A 19,319-nucleotide genomic window follows, 5' to 3' on the forward strand; every position below is an offset into this window, starting at 1 on the left:
CTTGTGGTCGGGTGGGGATGAGTGTATGTAAGAGAAACCTAGCTCATTAATTTAGTTATAAGAAACATTGCAATGAAATTGTAGTTTTGTCCCATATGTACGAAAGGTCCTTACAGTCACTTCTCTGGTTTCTAGTCCTTCAAGCCTGGTTAGGGTGACCAGACGTCCCAAGGGACAGTCCCATATTTAAGCCCTCCTGCATGTGTCCCTACGTTTTCTTAAAAATGGGCACATTGTCCTGTATTTTCTGTCTCTTCTCCCCCAGTACTGATGGGTCCTGCTGCTGGCCGGATCCCTGCTCGCCAGCTAGCCACCTACCAGCAGTGAGTGGAAGGGTCCAGTGGCCGACAATGTGGGTGGGTGTGCAAGCCTGGTGGCAGGGCAAAGCTGCAGCACGGGGGGCTGGCCACTCTCCCTGCTGGTCTGTCAGCGCAGTCCCCGCTGCGGATCGGCTCTCGGCCAGCAGGGCCTGGCCCCCTGTCCCGTTTCCAGCAGGCGTTGGCTGCGCTCTGCAGTGGGTTGTGAGTGCGAGCAGGTGCCAGGCAGCGGCTGGCTACGTGTCGCCTTTACTGCCCACCTGTAGGCCCATTACGCGCTCCCCCTCTCGCTGTCCTTTCCCTGCTTTGCCCCTTCACCCCCACCAGCCCTGCTGTTCCTCCAAATACCTCTGGGCGGGGCGTGTCCCAACCCCCAGTGCTGTGTGAAGAACCAGCCCCTGGTCAGAGCGCTCAGCTCACCAGCAGCCCGGCTGGCAGGTTCCTTCCACCCCCCACTGCCTCTGGCTGGGCCGGTGCCCTAGGAAAGCCCAAGACCCTCTGCCCCGGTGCACTGGCCAGGAGGAGCCAAGCCTGGCATGTGCCAAAGCCCCGGACATCGCTGGCATGGGGAAGCCTCTCTGCCCCTCAGATAAGCTCTGGAGTGGCAGGGGGGCAGCAATTTCCAGCCTGTTCATGTCCTGACCCTGCAGGCTCTACTGCAGACCCTGGGCAGCAGCTTAGCACCCTCTTCACTCCCCACCCCCAAGCCCTGGGTCCTGCCCCCAGGGAGCATGGGGCTGCTCCATCCCCTAGGCACCCTCCTCTGCTGAGCCACCTCTCTGGCCCGGTTCGCTGAAGCCCCTACAGTCAGGTTCCCTGGGCCCTGATGCATCCTTAGGGCTTAACCCCTTCCTGCCCGCACTGTTGCCGGGGGACGGGAGGCGGCTGGGCTGTCGGTGGCCAGCAGCAGCCTGCAGGTGTTAGCTGCTTTTCAACACTGTGTGGGCAGGAAGGGATAAGCTGCTTCCAGGCACAGGGATGTGTGTGTGTGTCGGGGGAAGAGATGAGCTCTGCAAAGACACAGGCCAGGTCACCCCTTCCCCTTCCCTTTCCCCTTCCCCTTGCCCTCCTCCCCTGTGGCTGGAAGCAGCTCCCATCCCCTTCTTTCCGCACCGTGCCAAAAGGCTGCTGCTGGCCAAATTCTGGTGTGAACCCTGGCAGAAATCTGGGGAGGGAGGGCATGCGACCCTGCATGCCCCCTGCCCATGTATTGCCTCAAGAAGACATGGCGCCAGGTACCAGGAGAGGTGGGTCCATCCCGGGGGCCAACCCAGAACTGGAGGGCGGAAAGTGCCGGGCAGGGAGGGTTGGGTCAGTCGGTCACCCCCCGCCGTGTGAGAGAGGTGTACGGGAGTGTGTGTATGTCACCTCTCTCTGTGTGAACTCTAAAGTTTTAAAGATAAGAAGGTAAATAAAAAGAATCCAGCTACGCAGCGTTTCTTTTTAACAGGGGCTCAGTCAACTTGATGTTAATTTGAATGTTTGTACTGCATCGGTCTGATTGGTTGCCATTGAACTCGTTTGAAAACAAGTAATTTTACCAGGTGTCCCGTAGTCAGCATAGGGAAACATGGTCACCCTAAGCCTGGTGCAATTTTCCTTATCTACTTTTCTCATTGCCCCTGTTTCTAGTATCTGTTTCTGTAAATAGATTTGACCTTTTTATCTGTCTCACCTCCCTGATGGACAGGGCTTTATGCAGAACAGTGGCAGTGATACAGTAACTAATGTAAAAAGAACAGGAGGACTTGTGGCACCTTAGAGACTAACCCATTTATTTGAGCATAAGCTTTCGTGAGCTAACACCCACTTCATCAGATGCATGCAGTGGAAAATACAGTAGGAAGATATATATACACAGAGAACATGAAACAATGGGGGTTGCCATACCCACTGTAATGAGAGTGATCAGGTAAGGTGGGCTATTATCAGCAGGAGGAAAAAAAGCCTTTTATAGTGATAATCAGGGTGGCCCATTTCCAACAGTTGACAAGAAGGTGTGAGTAACAGCAGGGGGGAAAATAAACATGGGGAAATAGTTTTACTTTGTGTAATGACTCATCAACTCCCAGTCTCTATTCAAGCCTAATTTAATGGAGTCCAGTTTACATTGGCCAAACTGAACTCTACGTAAAAGAATAAGTTTCAGAGTAGCAGCCACGTTAGTCTGTATTCACAAAAAGAATACATCCGATGCATCCGATGAAGTGAGCTGTAGCTCACGAAAGCTCATGCTCAAATAAATTGGTTCGTCTCTAAGGTGCCACGAGTCCTCCTTTTCCTTTTGCGAATACAGACTCACCCGGCTGCTGCTCTGAAACCTCTCAACCTCCCTGGTCACTCAATTACAGACCTAAAAGTCGCAATACTATAACAAAAACACTTCAAAAGCAGACTCCAACGAGAGACTGCTGCATTGGAATTAATTTGCAAACTGCATCAGTAATGCACCCCTGGACATCTCCGTCATCAGTATAAATATCTCATCCTTTACTGAATCCTGCTAGGCTCTCAAAATGCTGTCTTACTGCAGGGAGTTCCATATGCTCATTGTGCATTGTCCTGCACCTTTAATCTGGTTTAAATGTGAAGCCTGGGTTCAATATCCAGTTTTGATACTGACTTCTTGGGCAACTTACAGTCTCCCTCTGTGCCTCAGTTTCCCCACCTGTAAAATGGAAATAATGATATCCTCCTTTGTAAAGTGCTTTGAGATCTAGATATGAAAAACAATAAGAGCTAAATATTATTATTAGCAGATAAGCACAGCAGGCTGTCACTACTTGGGCAGACAGCCTTTCAACCATAGTGATCAGACACTCATGCCCTCCCACAGCTTCTCCCCCAGCTTGCAACTAATTCCCCTTTCTAATTCCTGCCTTGGGCTGATGAAAGAGAGAGGGCCCTGAGTGCACACGCGCCAGGCAGAAGGAAAAACTTGAGAAGCCCAGCTCTCAATGCTGGGAAGGTACACCAGAGACCTCTGCCAGGAGGCCCTGAATCCCAGAAAGGGGGGTCAATGAGTCCGATCCTGCTTGTATCTAGGGGGGTAAATCAGGAACAATGTCCCTCATAATAACAGAGTTACAGTGGTGTATGCAAGACAATGAGAACAATGGGGCCCTGAGATTCCTTACTGAAGTGGCCAGAGAGCCTGATGCTAAGCCCTTGCCCACACACAGACACACTCCCTCTCTCCACTCTTCACCAGCCCACCTCAGTGGAGAACAGGCAACATTACCCAATGCACCAGGATCACAAGGAACCAGAACAGCATGCATTCAATTGTCAGCTCCTTGGGGCAGGGGCTTTCTTTTTGTTCTGTGTTTGTACAGCACCTAGCACAATGGGGTCCAGGCCTATGACTGCTGCTCTGAGGCAGTACCGCAATAACACAAGAAAATAATAATTAATGTTATGAGCTGGGTGAAACTTTGTTATGAGTTAAAACCCCATTGAGATTGATAGGTGTGAATTCGCTCTTCAGTTAACATAACTATAAGCAAAGCCCTGACAAAAGTTGTGTGTGAACCCACCCAGGAGGTTTTGGCTGAGCTGTGTGTGTGTGTGCGTGCGAGAGAGAGAACACACAGAAACTGAAAACCGACAAGGATGGACAGAGGCAGAGCCAAAAAGCGAGAAAGCAGCGCAGTCATTTGTGAGCACAGTGTGACCCTGGGAAAAGCTAGCGAGAGCTTTTAGGTCCGTTGGCTAAAGAGGCTCGGAGTTGTAAGCCAAGAAACTGATGCTTTTGTTCTTGGTTCCTCCTGCTTTCTGAGAAGCAGGACTTGGTACGCTGCTCATAAAATAAACAAGATTGCATCCAAGAAAATACCAGACTCCATCAATTTCTGCTTCCAGCTGGAACATCCCCAGAGCCTGGAAATTTGACTAGTCACTTGGGTCGAAAAGGAGTAATGTTAATTACAGTAATTTAACCTTTCTGGTGCAGGTTATCTTTTAATAATGAGGCCCCTGGCACCTGCCCAGTTCTTCTGACCCTTCCCCACTAGGCTGGGGATGGATGGAAGCAGGTTTCCAGCACGTTGTGGTCCCCTAGGAGCAGAGAGGGGTCAAGTAGCTAGCACAGCACAGTTCCCTGGCCACAGGCAGCTGAAGAGGGCAGTGTCCTAAGGAAGCAGCGATCTGGAGATAGGGGGCTGATCTCAGGGCAGTAATGAGTTGTGGGGCAGGTTCCCAGTGGAGCAGAGACCCAGGGGATGATCCCAAGGCAGTAAAGAGTTGGGAGATGGGGGAAGGTCCCCAGTTCCCTAGGGCACCAGATCCAAGGGGTGGTCCCAGGCATCATTCAGTTGGAGCTAGGTCCCCAGCGTCCCAGGAGAGCAGAGAGCCAGGGAGGGAATTCCAATGCAGTAATGAACTGGGGGCAGTCCCCAGTGCCCTACGGGAGCAGAGAGTTAGGAGGTGTGATCCCGGGGCAGCAGTGAGTCGGGGGGCAGGTCCCCAGTGTCCTGGGACAGCAGCTCTGGGGGGTGATCCCGGGGCAGCAGTGAGTTGGGGGGCAGGTCCCCAGTATCCTGGGACAGCAGCTCCGGGGGCTGATCCTGGGGCAGCACTGAGTCGGGGGGCAGGTCCCCAGTATCCTGGGACAGCAGCTCCGGGGGCTGATCCTGGGGCAGCACTGAGTCGGGGGGCAGGTCCCCAGTATCCTGGGACAGCAGCTCCGGGGGCTGATCCTGGGGCAGCAGTGAGTCGGGGGGCAGGCCCCCAATATCCTGGGGCAGCAGTGAGTCGGGGGGGCAGGTCCCCAATATCCTGGGGCAGCAGCTCCGGGGGGTGATCCCGGGGCAGCAGTGAGTTGGGGGGCAGGTCCCCAGTATCCTGGGGCAGCAGCTCCGGGGCTGATCCCGGGGCAGCAGTGAGTTGGAGCCGGGGTGGGCAGGGCAGGAATGAGCTGGGGCACTGGGGGCAGGTTCCCAGCGCAGCCCCCTGCCCCGGGGCCGCCGCGGCCCGCACCTGTTCCCGTCCCCCGCCCTGCAGCGCGCCCCGGTGGCCAGCGCGGTGGGTGGGTCCGGTTCTCCCGGCCCCGGGGCGCGCATGCCGGGCCCGGCGCTGTGCGGGCGGTGCCGGGATTGGCCCGCCCCCGCTCCCGCTCCCCGCCCGGCACACGGACTCCTCGCAGCTCCGGCGGTGGCCGCCGCGCTCTCCCTCCCGCCCCCGCGCCCGGCCGGACCCCGCTGCAATGAGTCCCCGGCGCTGCTGAAGGATGGTGGCGGCCCGCAGAGCGCCTGCCCCCCGGCTCGGAGCCCTCCTCCTCCGCGGGATCGTCCTCGGAGCCTGCCTGCTGCGGCCCGGCAAACCAGGTGAGGGGCCGGGCGGGGAGAGCCCGGCTCCGCTGTGCCAGCAGCTGGGGTGGGGTGCGGGGTTCGCGGCTCCCTGCGGGGCGCGGTCTGTGGGTGAGGCTGCGGGGCACGGCGGGTGCGGCGTGTTCCTGCGGGGGGCTGATTTAATGGGGAGGCTGCAGGGAGTGGGGCCGGGCGGTGCATCCTGGTGCAGCCGGACGCAGGGTTTGCAGAGTCCCGTGGGCCGCGCAGGGCGCTGGCTGTGGGAGCTTTTCCTTGTGCTCCCTTCATGTCGGAGAGCCTGAGGGGGGCCGCGAGGTGAGCCCCTGGCTCGCCCCCCGTGGGCGCAGGCTCCCGCCCCCGGAGGGGACCGGCTGGCTGGGAAACACAGGGGAGTGCTGACTCCGCCACCTCCTCCTCGGTTGAGGGCAGGGGATGAGGGGGGCTGGGGGCTGCGGTGCTTTTCGACCTCGGGAGACTGCACTGAAGGCCAGCAGGAGCCGGGCTACTGTATTAACTCAGCCCTGCGCCGCACGCCCAGCTGCAGAGTGTCACAAGAGCCTTACCCAGAAGCAGGGGAGGGCTGAAGAGAGTCCCAGAGCTGTTCAGGACAGAAGGGTCCCTCTCAGTGGGATGTCCCTCCCCGTGGAGATTCATACAAGAGCAACAATGCCGGGGAAGGGGAGGGCGGAATGAGGGCTAGGACCCCAAAGCCCTGTGGTTCCCAGGGTCGTTTTAGTTGTAAACCTCCTTGTAGCGGTGGGAGTCGCTCCCCACTCCAATGGCTCCTGACCAGTAATGCACCAGCACGGGTCAAAAAATGCCCCTGTCTGGAAGATGTGTGACCCCTTTGCCTATAGGAGGATAGCTGAGAAATAGGATGGTGACCAAGTCTTGGGTTTAGCTATTTCCTTCTCTAAAGTCTTAAATGACATGGTTCGTGAGGATCTAAACCAATCTGAAAATAAACCTTCCCAAGCCTTGTGGTCAGTCCCTAGCGTAGAGGAGAGAGGATAGTGCTTACACAGCCGGAATGTGGTGCGGCAATGAACCCAGCTGCTTCAGTCTCTCTATGTGTGTGGATCTATTCGGAGAACCAGGAAATCTCATGACGATACAGATGTTTGTATAGCTGTGTGTGACCAGGAAGAGATGGCTCTTAATGTCCAGTATAAAGAATTTTTAAGTTACTATAAAACACAAGCAGTGTGAATTTTAATATGAATAGTTAAGGGCTTCTGAATGTTTGACCAGTGTCTGTCCATGAGCCTCCCTGAGAGGACCATCCAGCATGTTGTTGACCAGACCAAAACTTCAGATCTGTAATAAGACTTCAGATTTAACCAGAATGACATAATATTGGTCGCCTCCACACGGCTCTCAGGGGAACAGAAGGCCAATATTTTCCTCTGCAAGTTAACTAAAAACTTGTGAATTCACCAGTATAAACTTCTTAAAAATCAGGTTAATTTACCCAGGAAAACCGGTCTGTCCATTCCTGAGACAGGGGACTTTATGTGTGTAAGGTGTTTGGGGCAGAATTTGGGTTTGTACAAAAGTTTTTGTGTTAGTGGTGTCTCTCCTCTCCAGTGCAGCATATGGATCTGTTTCTGACATCCTTAAGTTGAATAGTACCTGACTCTATGAGTAGTGGACTAAGGTACTATCCAGCGTGAAGAAGGGTGGCAGAATCTGACCCTTTAGGGATATGTCTACACAGCCCATGGCAGGAGCCTCCCCGCCTGGGTCTCTGGACTCAGGTTAGCTTGTGCTAGAGTTCTAAAAATACCGCTTCGGAGTTGTGGCTCAGGCTGGAACTCGGGCTCTTGAAGCCTACGGAGAGGGACTTCAAAGCTCCGTCTACACAGCGATTTGTAGAGCTCTAGCCCAAGTCCATCAGCCTGGGCTGGGAGGCTCGCTGCTGTGTAGATGTACACTTAGGGTATGTCTACAGAGGCCAGGACAGCGCCTCATGGTGCGCTGGTCATTATGAAGTGGGCTAATATAGCAATGGAATGGCTAGTGACTTTCCCTATAGGTTTGATCCTATATATTTATCATCACATGCTGGACCTTACTCCTTCCTAGAATCCCAATGACTAAAATGGGATTCCTCAATGGAGGAATTGTCCATGCATGAAGGATCAGACCCTGCAACCCTCCATCTAACCTTTGAATGAGTAGAAGGTGACTTATGCAGAGGGAGAATAAATACATAGTAATCATGTCTAAGTTACTTCTTACAGGCTTTGTAAGCCAAGCCTTTGATAATTTAATAAAAATAAGAGTTCTCCGTTAGTAATGTGTTCAGATAGTCAGGAGTCACTGGTGCTATTTGCTGTAAATCTTTACACTTGGGTGGTTCTGTTTGCTGAAATATTACAAGATGCTTGTACCCGTGGATCTATTTTCAGACTAGTGGGAGAGTATTCATCCTGCACTGGGTCAGGTTCTTGTTTCTGTATCAGAGCTGGGAGGAGCCTGACAAGCCCTAGCTTTGTTTAAAAAGTAGAGCTATTTTAACAATGAGCTAACAGTCTTGCTGAACTGTGCCTGCCCAAGCACAAAAATTGCTCATCCACCCTGTGTTCTGATGACTGATCAAGAACAAAATATGCACTAAAAAAAAACAAAACAAAACTACTCACTGAAATTCCTCACTTTGAGAGAGTAGAATTGTCAGCTACAATGGTTAAAAGAGGTTTCCCCTATTTTCCCCTTAAAGAAATTAAGTGGACTTTTTGCCCATCATAGTAACCTCTGCTGTCTTCTTTCGGCAGTGACAAGTTTGGTGAAGGAGCTTGTTTTGTAGGATTTGAAGTTCATGTGTGTGCTGTGTTCATTTGAAAACTGGCTGATTTCTAGTGGCACAGAGCATAGGAATAGACTAAAAACTAGAGAGTTGCAGAGCCTTGGCTCTGAATTTCAGAGTGTATTAATGCACAGACACCGTTAATGCACAGACACCAGTCCTGTGAGAGCCACTTCAGTTCCAAGAGTTCATGTATTTGGACTGTGGAAGTGCTGATTTCTGGGGCTTCAGGAGGTTGCTCTTCAGTCACATGCCAAACCTGTACACGGTGTTTGTAATTTCTGGCTAATATTGATGACGGAAAGTCAACAAAAAGGCAGTGTCCTTGGTTTATGAGAGAGATTTTTACAGTGGAATCAGTGCTGGCGTTTGGGGGTAGCAAGCAGAGCAATTGCCCGGGGCCTCACGCAGAGGCAATGCGTCTGGGGGGACATGCAGGGTCATGTGCCCCCGCAGATTTGCTGCTTGGCTTGTACTGAGCATGCTCACACAGATGGAGCATGCTCAATTATACTGCTGAAGCCAGATGCCCTCACTCTGCCCCTTCCCCACTATCAGCGGTCATCTCTGGCCCCATGCCACAGGGGCCCCGCAAGTGTGGCGGGGCTCGGGCTTTTTGGCTTCAGCGGGGTGGGGGGCCCGCTCCTTAGTTACTGCCCTGGGCCCCAGCAAGTCTAATGCTGGCCCTGAGTGGAATGTAAGCAGTTTCTATCTCATCAGTAGAAAGTACATAAAAAGCTTTCTTCTTATCCAGGGAGTGCCCACTGACATTTCACAGTGCCAGTGTGCTCCTGTAGGATCTTCAGTACTGTGTCTTAGGTGACCCATAATTGTCCTGTCTAGTCGTTCTGTGCTGGAGGGATGGGCACTATCAGGCAGAGATGTGAGGGGAGGCAGAGGTGGTATAGTTAAGTGTGGGTGGATGGAGAGTGATGAGTTGGTAAAGGATAGGGTTGGGTCTTCAGATTGTCATCATGTCTGCGGATGATCCTTCTCAGCTGAGTTTGGAAAACTCAGAAGCCCCGATTTTTAAAGGTATTTAGGTGTTGCTGTGCACAGCTCGCAATGCCTATGTCTCATTTTCAAAAGTGACTTAGGCTCCTAAGTGCCTAAATCCCATCAACTATCAATGGAATTTTGGCTTCTAAGAGCAATACTCCCTTTAAAAATGTGATATTTAGGCTCCTAAATCAGTTAGGTGTAACACTGAGTGCAGCAGTGCCTAAATACTTTTAAAAATCTAGCCCTAACTCTACCAGCCAAAGGATGATATGAAAAATTGGAAGGGAATGGGAGAGAGAATGCTGGAGGATGCATCATCTCCAGTGTCTTGGCTGCTATCCATAGCTTTCTCCCAGTAGCAGATGTAATTCCAGTCTGTTTCTCTGTAGCCCAGGTGTTTTGGACTAGCAGTGTTGAAACTGACCAGCGTTTGGTCAGTTTCAGCCTGGGGATGGGAGTGTCTGCTCAGGTGCTCTCTAAGCTAAGATGTAGGGTTTTCAAAAAACCTCATGAATAGATTATCAATGGACAGTAAAATTCAGAGGGTTAGTGTGCAGCCTTATCAGAGCAGCAGCAGAAAACAAGGATTAAATGGAAACCTGTTCCTCCGAAACTGCCACCTGAGGCCTGGTTATTTTACCAGTTACTGAGCTTCTGCAGAACAACAAACATTGAACTTCTTTCTAATAGCGCACAACAGCATGGAGGGACTTGTCTTCCAAATGACAAAGGAACACCGTAATCTGCTATCCTTCACTTTCCTTGGAGATAGTTTTTTAGGGATTTGATTAGCACAAACCATGAACAAATGCCAGTGTTGTAGGGTTGATTAATTTCAGGTACTTCTGCATAAGTCCCCTCCCCCAAGATGATTTAATACAACTTAACTTCTAAACTACCACTGGGAGCAGCACTCTCAATCTGACATTTCATTCTTGGGAGGCACCTGTTACCTGAAACCCCACCCATGTTTGCTTTAGGGCATGGCTGGCTGGCTGCCTGTGGTATCCAGATTAGTTCTGTAATAGGTGCGACACGTAAATGTGCATGGGATGGGGGATGCAGTCAGAACTAAATGGTAACTGAATCCTGCTGCTATGCTTCCAGATGTGCTGGGGAGGGGAAATGATGCCTGTTTTGGGACAGAGAGTGGTTTCCCGCTGTGATTTGGTTCACTCAGTGCAACGTTCATGAGAGTGAATGGAGGGGAGTTTAATGTTTTAGGGGCCAGATCAATCTGTGTTTGGGCTGTTTTCCAGTAATGCTTTCGGTTCTAAAATTCCAACCATCCCGTGGGAAGAGAGGGTCCTGTTGACAGGAAATCGGTGTTACTCAATGGAATGCATGTTGTGGTTCAGGGGAATATGGAAGACCCAGGATTGTATTTGCATAGTTTGCTGGACTGTTCCTGTAAAGACACCCTGACTGACCTACAAGAACCACTCCCTGATGTTAAAGCACCAGAGAAAGGGAAAAAAGGCCTGGCCTTTATCTTGCTGTAATCTGCCCTCTTGTATCAGGCATGTCACTAGTGTGTGTAGTGGGGGTGAGCCATGCCCTCTGCCTCCTGGGATGTGCTACCCTGATTCAGGGAAGTGGCTTACTAGCCTGTGATGTGGGAACTCTTCTGTGTGGGAGGGGAGAGTTGAGCATTTTAAGGAGGGAAGTCTTACAATAAACATGTCTTCCCATTTTTAGACTCTGGTTTCTGTTTTTCTGCTTTAATTTTCTTGGTACCTTAATTGCAAGGGGCAAAGATGCTAATGCCAGTTTTTCCCCACCTTGATGCCTGGGGGGTGACGGTAAGGTTCTGTCGCTGAGGAAGGCGTGGGGGAAGACTGGCCTTATGTTTAATGGACCACGCTGGGACTCAGGAGATCTGGGCTCAAGTTTCTGGCTCTGACTCCCTGCGTGGTCTGGGAAAGTCTCTTCTCTGTGCCTCAGTGATCTGTAAAATGGGGATAATATTCCTTCCTTTAGATTGAAAGGACTTTGAGGCCAGGACTGTTCCTCTCCTCTCCTCCACCTCACGGGGGGCTTGAGGATAAATACATTAAAGATTGTGAGATGCCCAGATACTGCGGTGCTGGGGGCCATCTAAGTGCCTATGATAACTAGTGAGAAGAGCCTTGGGACTGGTTGTCCTCCCCAGTGACAGGGTTGTGCATGCGACAAAGCTGGTGGCTGTCGTCAGTGGGAACTTACGATGGGAGCCCTGGTTGTGTCTGGCTATTGGGGCGAGAGCTCAGAGTGGGTGCCTGGGAGTCGGGAGACTGAAAACCCGAGACGCCCTTCTTAGTGGAGATCACTGTGGTGAACTTCCAACCCCCAGTAATCATAGAAATTTGAAACTGTAGCCTCAGCCAGCCACTTACTGGGGTGAGCTGAAAGGGAGGAATATATTAAGGTTTGTGCTCCTTTTTTGGCTGTGTTCTGTCTGACACGTTTATTTCTTGAAAGAGGCTTTTATCCTGTTTACATGACAAATTCAGATGTTGCCTGACCTGTTTTCCTGGAACCATTCCATGGAGCACAGGTAAGGTCATGGCATCAGACATCCTGCGGGGATAACTTGATTGACAGGGGAAGAGACTTTTTTAGACTGTTTTTGTTGTTGGTAACATCTATTGAACTTAAACGCCTGAGAAACAGTTAGAGAATCTGAAGATTTGAAACCTTGTCCCTTCTGCCATGGTTGGGGGTTCACAATCCACACCCGGCCATCTAGTAAGTCATTCAGCAAAACCAGACTTGGCATTGCTGGGCTTTTTAAAGTAAAAAACAAGCAAAAAAAGGGGGGAAAAAACACTTGCAGTCCTCTTTTAAAGGGGAAGAGGACCCTGGATTAATACTGACAATCAGAAGTGTTAAAAGTCAAAGTTTGTAGCTCTGTGGAGTTCTAATAGGTTAAAAGACTTGTGGTAAATAAGGCTGAAATGAAATGCTCCTCTTTTTGCCATATAGAGAGCGCTTCATTGCTCATTCCACAGTTCGTCACTCTAGGTACGTTCACAATTACCCTGCTAGGCAATAAAGTGATTTTCAGAAAATAATTCACTGTGACTTTTTTCTTGTCTTTATTGATTTAGGCTTCGGAGATACAGCCCAAAAGAGTACATCTGTAGAAAATCACCACACATGTTATTGATACAGCAATGTCATATGTTCAGAATCTTAAGCCTTCAACAAATCACAGAGAGAACATTCAAACTAATGTTTTTTGGCAAAGCAGACTGAATAGAGAGGACATGAGGAGGGAATTTTTTTGCTTTGAAGAGACATGTTTCAAACTGGAACGAAGAGCCTCTTTGTTAAAATGCAGCCCTAGCCACCATGTAAAAATTGTTATAAAAATTAGACACTTCATTTAAGATAGCCATGTTTAATCTAATGCACTGTTGGAAACTTCATGTGGAATGTCGAGGGGGTGATGAGGCTGTGTTCCAGTGACAGGTACAATCCAATTGTCAGCAGCCTATATGCCACTGAGATGGTAACTACGTACCCAGCTGCCCAAGACAAGCCTCTGCTGGGCTGGCGGAGAGGTGTGACTCGCAAGATGAGCAAACGCGAGCGAGAACTGATCTGAGCACCGAATGCCTGTGTGTAGGGGGCTACTCTTCCAATGACTCCTTAACATCCAAGAAGCAGTGCATAGAGGAGAAACTCCAGTCAAGCTCTGTTAGGATGGAGTCAAAAGAGCTGGGTTTCTCCATGCTTTTCATTGCTTTTTAGTCTGCATGGTAAGTTGATCCTGAGCTAGGACTGTGAAATTGGAGTGATTTGAGAGTGGCTCTTAAGAGAGCTGCAGAGATCACACAGACAGGCAGGCTCCAAGGTGTAATTATTGCCAGCTATAATTCATGGTTAACCCTGTGCTGCTCGTGCCATTCTGGCTACAGTCCATCAAGTTCCCTGGTGGAGGAAGGGAGTAAGTGGACATATGTACAACTTAACTCTTCATTCCTTCTCATAGGTTATCTTGGAGACACGACACCTTGTAACTAATACAGCACTGAACCGCAACAGGCTAATGGCCCAGGCTGTGGGCTAATGGTACAGGTCGCGGGACTAGCCTAGCAACTAGGTCACTGGACTGCGAGTCAGGAGAGACCTGGGTTCTGTTCCTGGCTTCGCCTCTGACCACTGGTGTGCCTTGGCCAGGTCATTTCCCCTCTCTGTGCCTCGGTTTCACTTCTTACCCTATATCTGTCTAGTGTGTTCAGATAGAAGGAGCAAGTCCCTGCCCCAAAGAGCTTACAATACGCTTGTACAGAGTTTGCTGTTTACATTTTTTAAAGTAGCAGCCGTGTTAGTCTGTATTCGCAAAAAGAAAAGGAGGACTTGTGGCACCTTAGAGACTAACCAATTTATTAGAGCATAAGCTTTCGTGAGCTACAGCTCACTTCATGTAGCTCACGAAAGCTTATGCTCTAATAAATTGGTTAGTCTCTAAGGTGCCACAAGTCCTTCTTTTCTTTTTACATTTTTTAAGTAATTATTTTATTTGTGCTTATTAAGGCAAAATTACAATAAAATGTTAACGTTCTACATAGGACATAATCTGATCCTGGTTGAGTAAACGTTCAAAGAACCTGCCTAAAAATTCTGGTTTGCTGGCAAGGGAGCCCACCTCCTCTGAGCACACTGAGCACATTTCTAAATACCTGTCCTTTTTTGGAGCTTCTCTCGTGTACATACTTGGTGTGAAAGATTTCCCTTTACAAGGACAGTCCATATTTTACTATACCACAATTCCATAGGAAGGGAAAGTCACTTCTTTCTATTAATGTGCAATACAGCGTCTTGCTGCTAACAATAAAAAAAATTAATTTGTCGTTCTGTTTAAAATCTAGATCCTTTACTGGAGCATTAAGGAAGGGGATCAAAAGTCAGGAGCACATTTATTTTCCCCCTGCCCCCAATCAATGGGGAAAATATCTGAAAGCAAAGGAGCTCCCAAGTCAACCCTTACTCCCCATCATCTTCATTTTCATCCAGTGGGAGTAAAATGCTGTCCCTTATAATATTTGACGACTTGTTTCACTGTAACAGGAAGGAAAGTGCTTCAGAGAATGAAATGTCTGCTTTAAAACCGTTTAATGAACAGGTTGAGATCCAGCTGCCACCTACTCTGCAGTCTCCTACTTGCATTTCGCTCTCTGTGATCCACTTCCAATCTTTGCGCTGCAATAATCAGCATCCTTCCCCACTGCTCAATCTCCCCCTTCAAGTGCTATATGAAAGGGTTCGCTGACTCCAATCTCTGCAAAACCATCTCTGGTAAAGGGCCGTCACTCTTTATAGCCCTGGCGTAGGAAATGGAGTTTGAATGGGTTTAATTTAGCTGATTTCCATTTCCCTGGTGCTATGGGATGCTTTTTGCATATAATCCAGAGCTTCAAATTATGCGCTGAATTGTGCTCCGTATCCCTAATACCTACTAGCACCAAGTGGACGAATTAGTCTGAGGGGGAACTTTGCATCTCACTCCTTTTAACATAATATGGGTATTTTTAAATCTCCACCTCTCCACGGAAACACCCTAAACCCCTGTACGTCTGCTCCATCCCGGTTACTGCAGACAGATCTTAGTCTCCCTCCTGAGGTGGCTGCTCTCGTTGCTATTTAGAGGCAGAAAATGAAGAGGCAGCAATTAGAGTCTACTCTCGTTTGTAAGGCAGCTATGTGTCTATATCGTTATTGCAGGGAGAAGCCTTTCAAAATATAGTGCTGGAACCAGCCCCTTCTGTGGCAGACTTATAGAGCGTAGTATTCTTGAAGAGGTAGGATCTCATTAGAATTGGAAGGCTAAAGGACAGGGCATGGGTGTGGATTCAGCCATAAATGACTCCGTTAATGAGCTGTGAGTTGACAGGCTTTTTTCTTCCTTAAGTTGGCCAAGACATTTCTCAGCCTGTGCATTCTTTCCCTGTGGGGAATTCCTACAATGGCTGCCCCTTAGTTCAAAATACTTCCTGTTGGGATGAGGAAGGACAGATGGAGGGGTGAGTGGCTTTATCTGCAGTGCACATTTGTAATATGGACTTTTATTTCTCTGTTTGTGTTTCACAACAGCTGGTGGGCAGGTCCTGTTGTGGAATTCGTCCTAGCTCCATGGACTCAAAAGGGGCTTCAGAGTAGCAGCTGTGTAAGTCTGTATCTGCAAAAAGAAAAGGAGGACTTGTGGCACCTTAGAGACTAACCAATTTATTAGAGCATAAGCTTTCGTGAGCTACAGCTCACTTCATGTAGCTCACGAAAGCTTATGCTCTAATAAATTGGTTAGTCTCTAAGGTGCCACAAGTCCTTCTTTTCTTTTTACATTTTTTAAGTAATTATTTTATTTGTGCTTATTAAGGCAAAATTACAATAAAATGTTAACGTTCTACATAGGACATAATCTGATCCTGGTTGAGTAAACGTTCAAAGAACCTGCCTAAAAATTCTGGTTTGCTGGCAAGGGAGCCCACCTCCTCTGAGCACACTGAGCACATTTCTAAATACCTGTCCTTTTTTGGAGCTTCTCTCGTGTACATACTTGGTGTGAAAGATTTCCCTTTACAAGGACAGTCCATATTTTACTATACCACAATTCCATAGGAAGGGAAAGTCACTTCTTTCTATTAATGTGCAATACAGCGTCTTGCTGCTAACAATAAAAAAAATTAATTTGTCGTTCTGTTTAAAATCTAGATCCTTTACTGGAGCATTAAGGAAGGGGATCAAAAGTCAGGAGCACATTTATTTTCCCCCTGCCCCCAATCAATGGGGAAAATATCTGAAAGCAAAGGAGCTCCCAAGTCAACCCTTACTCCCCATCATCTTCATTTTCATCCAGTGGGAGTAAAATGCTGTCCCTTATAATATTTGACGACTTGTTTCACTGTAACAGGAAGGAAAGTGCTTCAGAGAATGAAATGTCTGCTTTAAAACCGTTTAATGAACAGGTTGAGATCCAGCTGCCACCTACTCTGCAGTCTCCTACTTGCATTTCGCTCTCTGTGATCCACTTCCAATCTTTGCGCTGCAATAATCAGCATCCTTCCCCACTGCTCAATCTCCCCCTTCAAGTGCTATATGAAAGGGTTCGCTGACTCCAATCTCTGCAAAACCATCTCTGGTAAAGGGCCGTCACTCTTTATAGCCCTGGCGTAGGAAATGGAGTTTGAATGGGTTTAATTTAGCTGATTTCCATTTCCCTGGTGCTATGGGATGCTTTTTGCATATAATCCAGAGCTTCAAATTATGCGCTGAATTGTGCTCCGTATCCCTAATACCTACTAGCACCAAGTGGACGAATTAGTCTGAGGGGGAACTTTGCATCTCACTCCTTTTAACATAATATGGGTATTTTTAAATCTCCACCTCTCCACGGAAACACCCTAAACCCCTGTACGTCTGCTCCATCCCGGTTACTGCAGACAGATCTTAGTCTCCCTCCTGAGGTGGCTGCTCTCGTTGCTATTTAGAGGCAGAAAATGAAGAGGCAGCAATTAGAGTCTACTCTCGTTTGTAAGGCAGCTATGTGTCTATATCGTTATTGCAGGGAGAAGCCTTTCAAAATATAGTGCTGGAACCAGCCCCTTCTGTGGCAGACTTATAGAGCGTAGTATTCTTGAAGAGGTAGGATCTCATTAGAATTGGAAGGCTAAAGGACAGGGCATGGGTGTGGATTCAGCCATAAATGACTCCGTTAATGAGCTGTGAGTTGACAGGCTTTTTTCTTCCTTAAGTTGGCCAAGACATTTCTCAGCCTGTGCATTCTTTCCCTGTGGGGAATTCCTACAATGGCTGCCCCCTATTTGAAGTTCAAAATACTTCCTGTTGGGATGAGGAAGGACAGATGGAGGGGTGAGTGGCTTTATCTGCAGTGCACATTTGTAATATGGACTTTTATTTCTCTGTTTGTGTTTCACAACAGCTGGTGGGCAGGTCCTGTTGTGGAATTCGTCCTAGCTCCATGGACTCAAAAGGGGCTTCAGAGTAGCAGCTGTGTAAGTCTGTATCTGCAAAAAGAACAGGAGGACTTGTGGCACCTTAGAGACTAACAAATTTATTTGAGCATAAGCTTTCGTGGGCTAAAACCCACTTCATCGGATGCATGCATGCATCCGATGATGAAGTGGGTTTTAGCCCACGAAAGCTTATGCTCAAATAAATATGTTACTCTCTAAGGTGCCACAAGTCCTCCTGTTCTTTTTTCAAAAGGGGCTGTGACAATTAACCTTAGCAAAGGAACTGCCCTGTAGATTGCAAATTCTCAGTGAAGGAACTGGTAGCTTGTATTCCCTACTGCAGAGGCTGGCTGTTTTTCCCTTGTGTTTTTGTAACTCATGTTCTCCTTAAGGGACCGTGGTGATGAGCAAGGTGCCAATGCCCAGGGGAGACCACCCCTCCTTGATAGTAGGTGGGGGTGCTCTCTAGATGCAAAAAGTTTGTGCTGTGATCAGGAAAGGTGCCTCCTGCCGGAGCTACACTGCAGATCTCTGCCGCCGAAGAATGATTCTGGCTTCCTTCATCTCCTCTGCTCCTTACTGACTGTGAGAGCCAGAAGATCATGCAGTCGCCTCCGCAGGGAAAGCCTACTGTGCGTGAGACTAGACTGGACAAAGCCCTAGATAAACCTGCTGTAAGGAACAGCCCTGTGCTGGCCCCTGCAGGGATTGAAATAGCCCCTTAGGCCATCTAGTCCACCTCTCACATCACTGCTCTGTTGGAGGGTGAATGGCTGAGAGGCGGAATGGACACTTCATCTCATTTGGTTGCAGGAATCTGACTAGGTTCTTACATCGTGCCTATCACATAGAATCCAAGTGGCAGCTGGCATCCTGGAGCATCTCTCTTTATTCTAATGATGTAGCCTCGGTTTCTCCTCTCCTCTGCACCCACCTTTCTATGAACAGGGTAAATTATGAGTTAGCAGCTGCTAGAGGGAGAATGGGTGGGTGGAATGAGTAAATTAGCAACAGCTGCTGGAAGGCGGGAGGGTAGGTGGAAATAAATGAGAAAACAAGTGAGAGGCTGATAGTTCTGCTTAGCTCGCTGCCTGGCCTGGGAGAACGGGGAGGTCATCCCTGTTAGATGGAGCTCATTTTAGCGTGGGTCATAGAACAGAGCTGCCTGTCTCCCCATAGGGCCTGCCATGCATGTGAACACTACTTGGGTTAGGGTGGAAGCAGGTTAGTGGCTCAGGACAGAGAAATGGACGACTCTTTTGATTTTGGGAGGCATCTGAGGTTTTGCTCTTCATTAGAGTCTTAGGAGCTAGTTCCTCTTGTGGCAGCCTATCTGCACTAATCCATTTTTCTTACTGCCTGCTCTGGCCCTGCAGGTATTTCCTGGATAATTCCCCTAGGGCAATTTAGTCTTCTGTATGCATGGCTCTTGCCAAAAAGGGGCCTTTTCCCAGCATCTCTGTGAGGCATTTGGTTTGGAAAAAGTTCCCTTACCTCCTTCCACAGGCTCCAGCATGGAAACCAGTTTGTGGGGAAAGTTTGCTTAAAACAGCTCATCTTCTGGGTCATGAGAGCATTAGAAGAGTTAATCAGCTTATACGTCTCCTTTGTGCTTATTTAGTTATGGGAGCATTTGGGGTAGAGAGATTTAAGCATTGGGTTCGCTATAAATGCGGAATCAATTACCAAGCCAGAGAACAACTGCACAGTACAGAACTATTCATTCTCCCCTCTTGTAAATATCCCTGTGTTAGCAGGCTTTGCTTTCTAACCCCAGGGGTTGACATCAGGGCAGGATTTTTCACTGGCCAGCGTGCATGAAAAAACAGAGGTTCTCATTTATTTGGTACCTTCTCCTGCCTCTTTCTGAAATTAAAGCCACGACACTTGGAGAGGGAGCAGAGTCTAGTCTGCCTCTCCGTAGGTG

At 48.9% G+C, this 19,319-nt stretch overlaps 1 protein-coding gene across 1 annotated transcript in view; it reads left to right on the top strand.

Moving 5' to 3' along the window:
- Positions 1–5,407: 5,407 nt before the first annotated feature.
- NPDC1 (neural proliferation, differentiation and control 1) overlaps positions 5,408–19,319 on the top strand; it is a 127,647-nt gene continuing 113,735 nt past the window's right edge. Inside the window, exon 1 of the mRNA XM_084649665.1 lies at positions 5,408–5,641. Coding sequence (XP_084505791.1) covers positions 5,545–5,641 — 97 coding nt within the window. The 5' untranslated portion in view covers positions 5,408–5,544. The remainder of the gene's footprint in view (positions 5,642–19,319) is intronic.

Source organism: Lepidochelys olivacea (genome assembly GCF_965140295.1).
Source record: "Lepidochelys olivacea isolate rLepOli2 genome assembly, chromosome: 16".
Lineage (NCBI taxonomy): Eukaryota > Metazoa > Chordata > Testudines > Cheloniidae > Lepidochelys > Lepidochelys olivacea.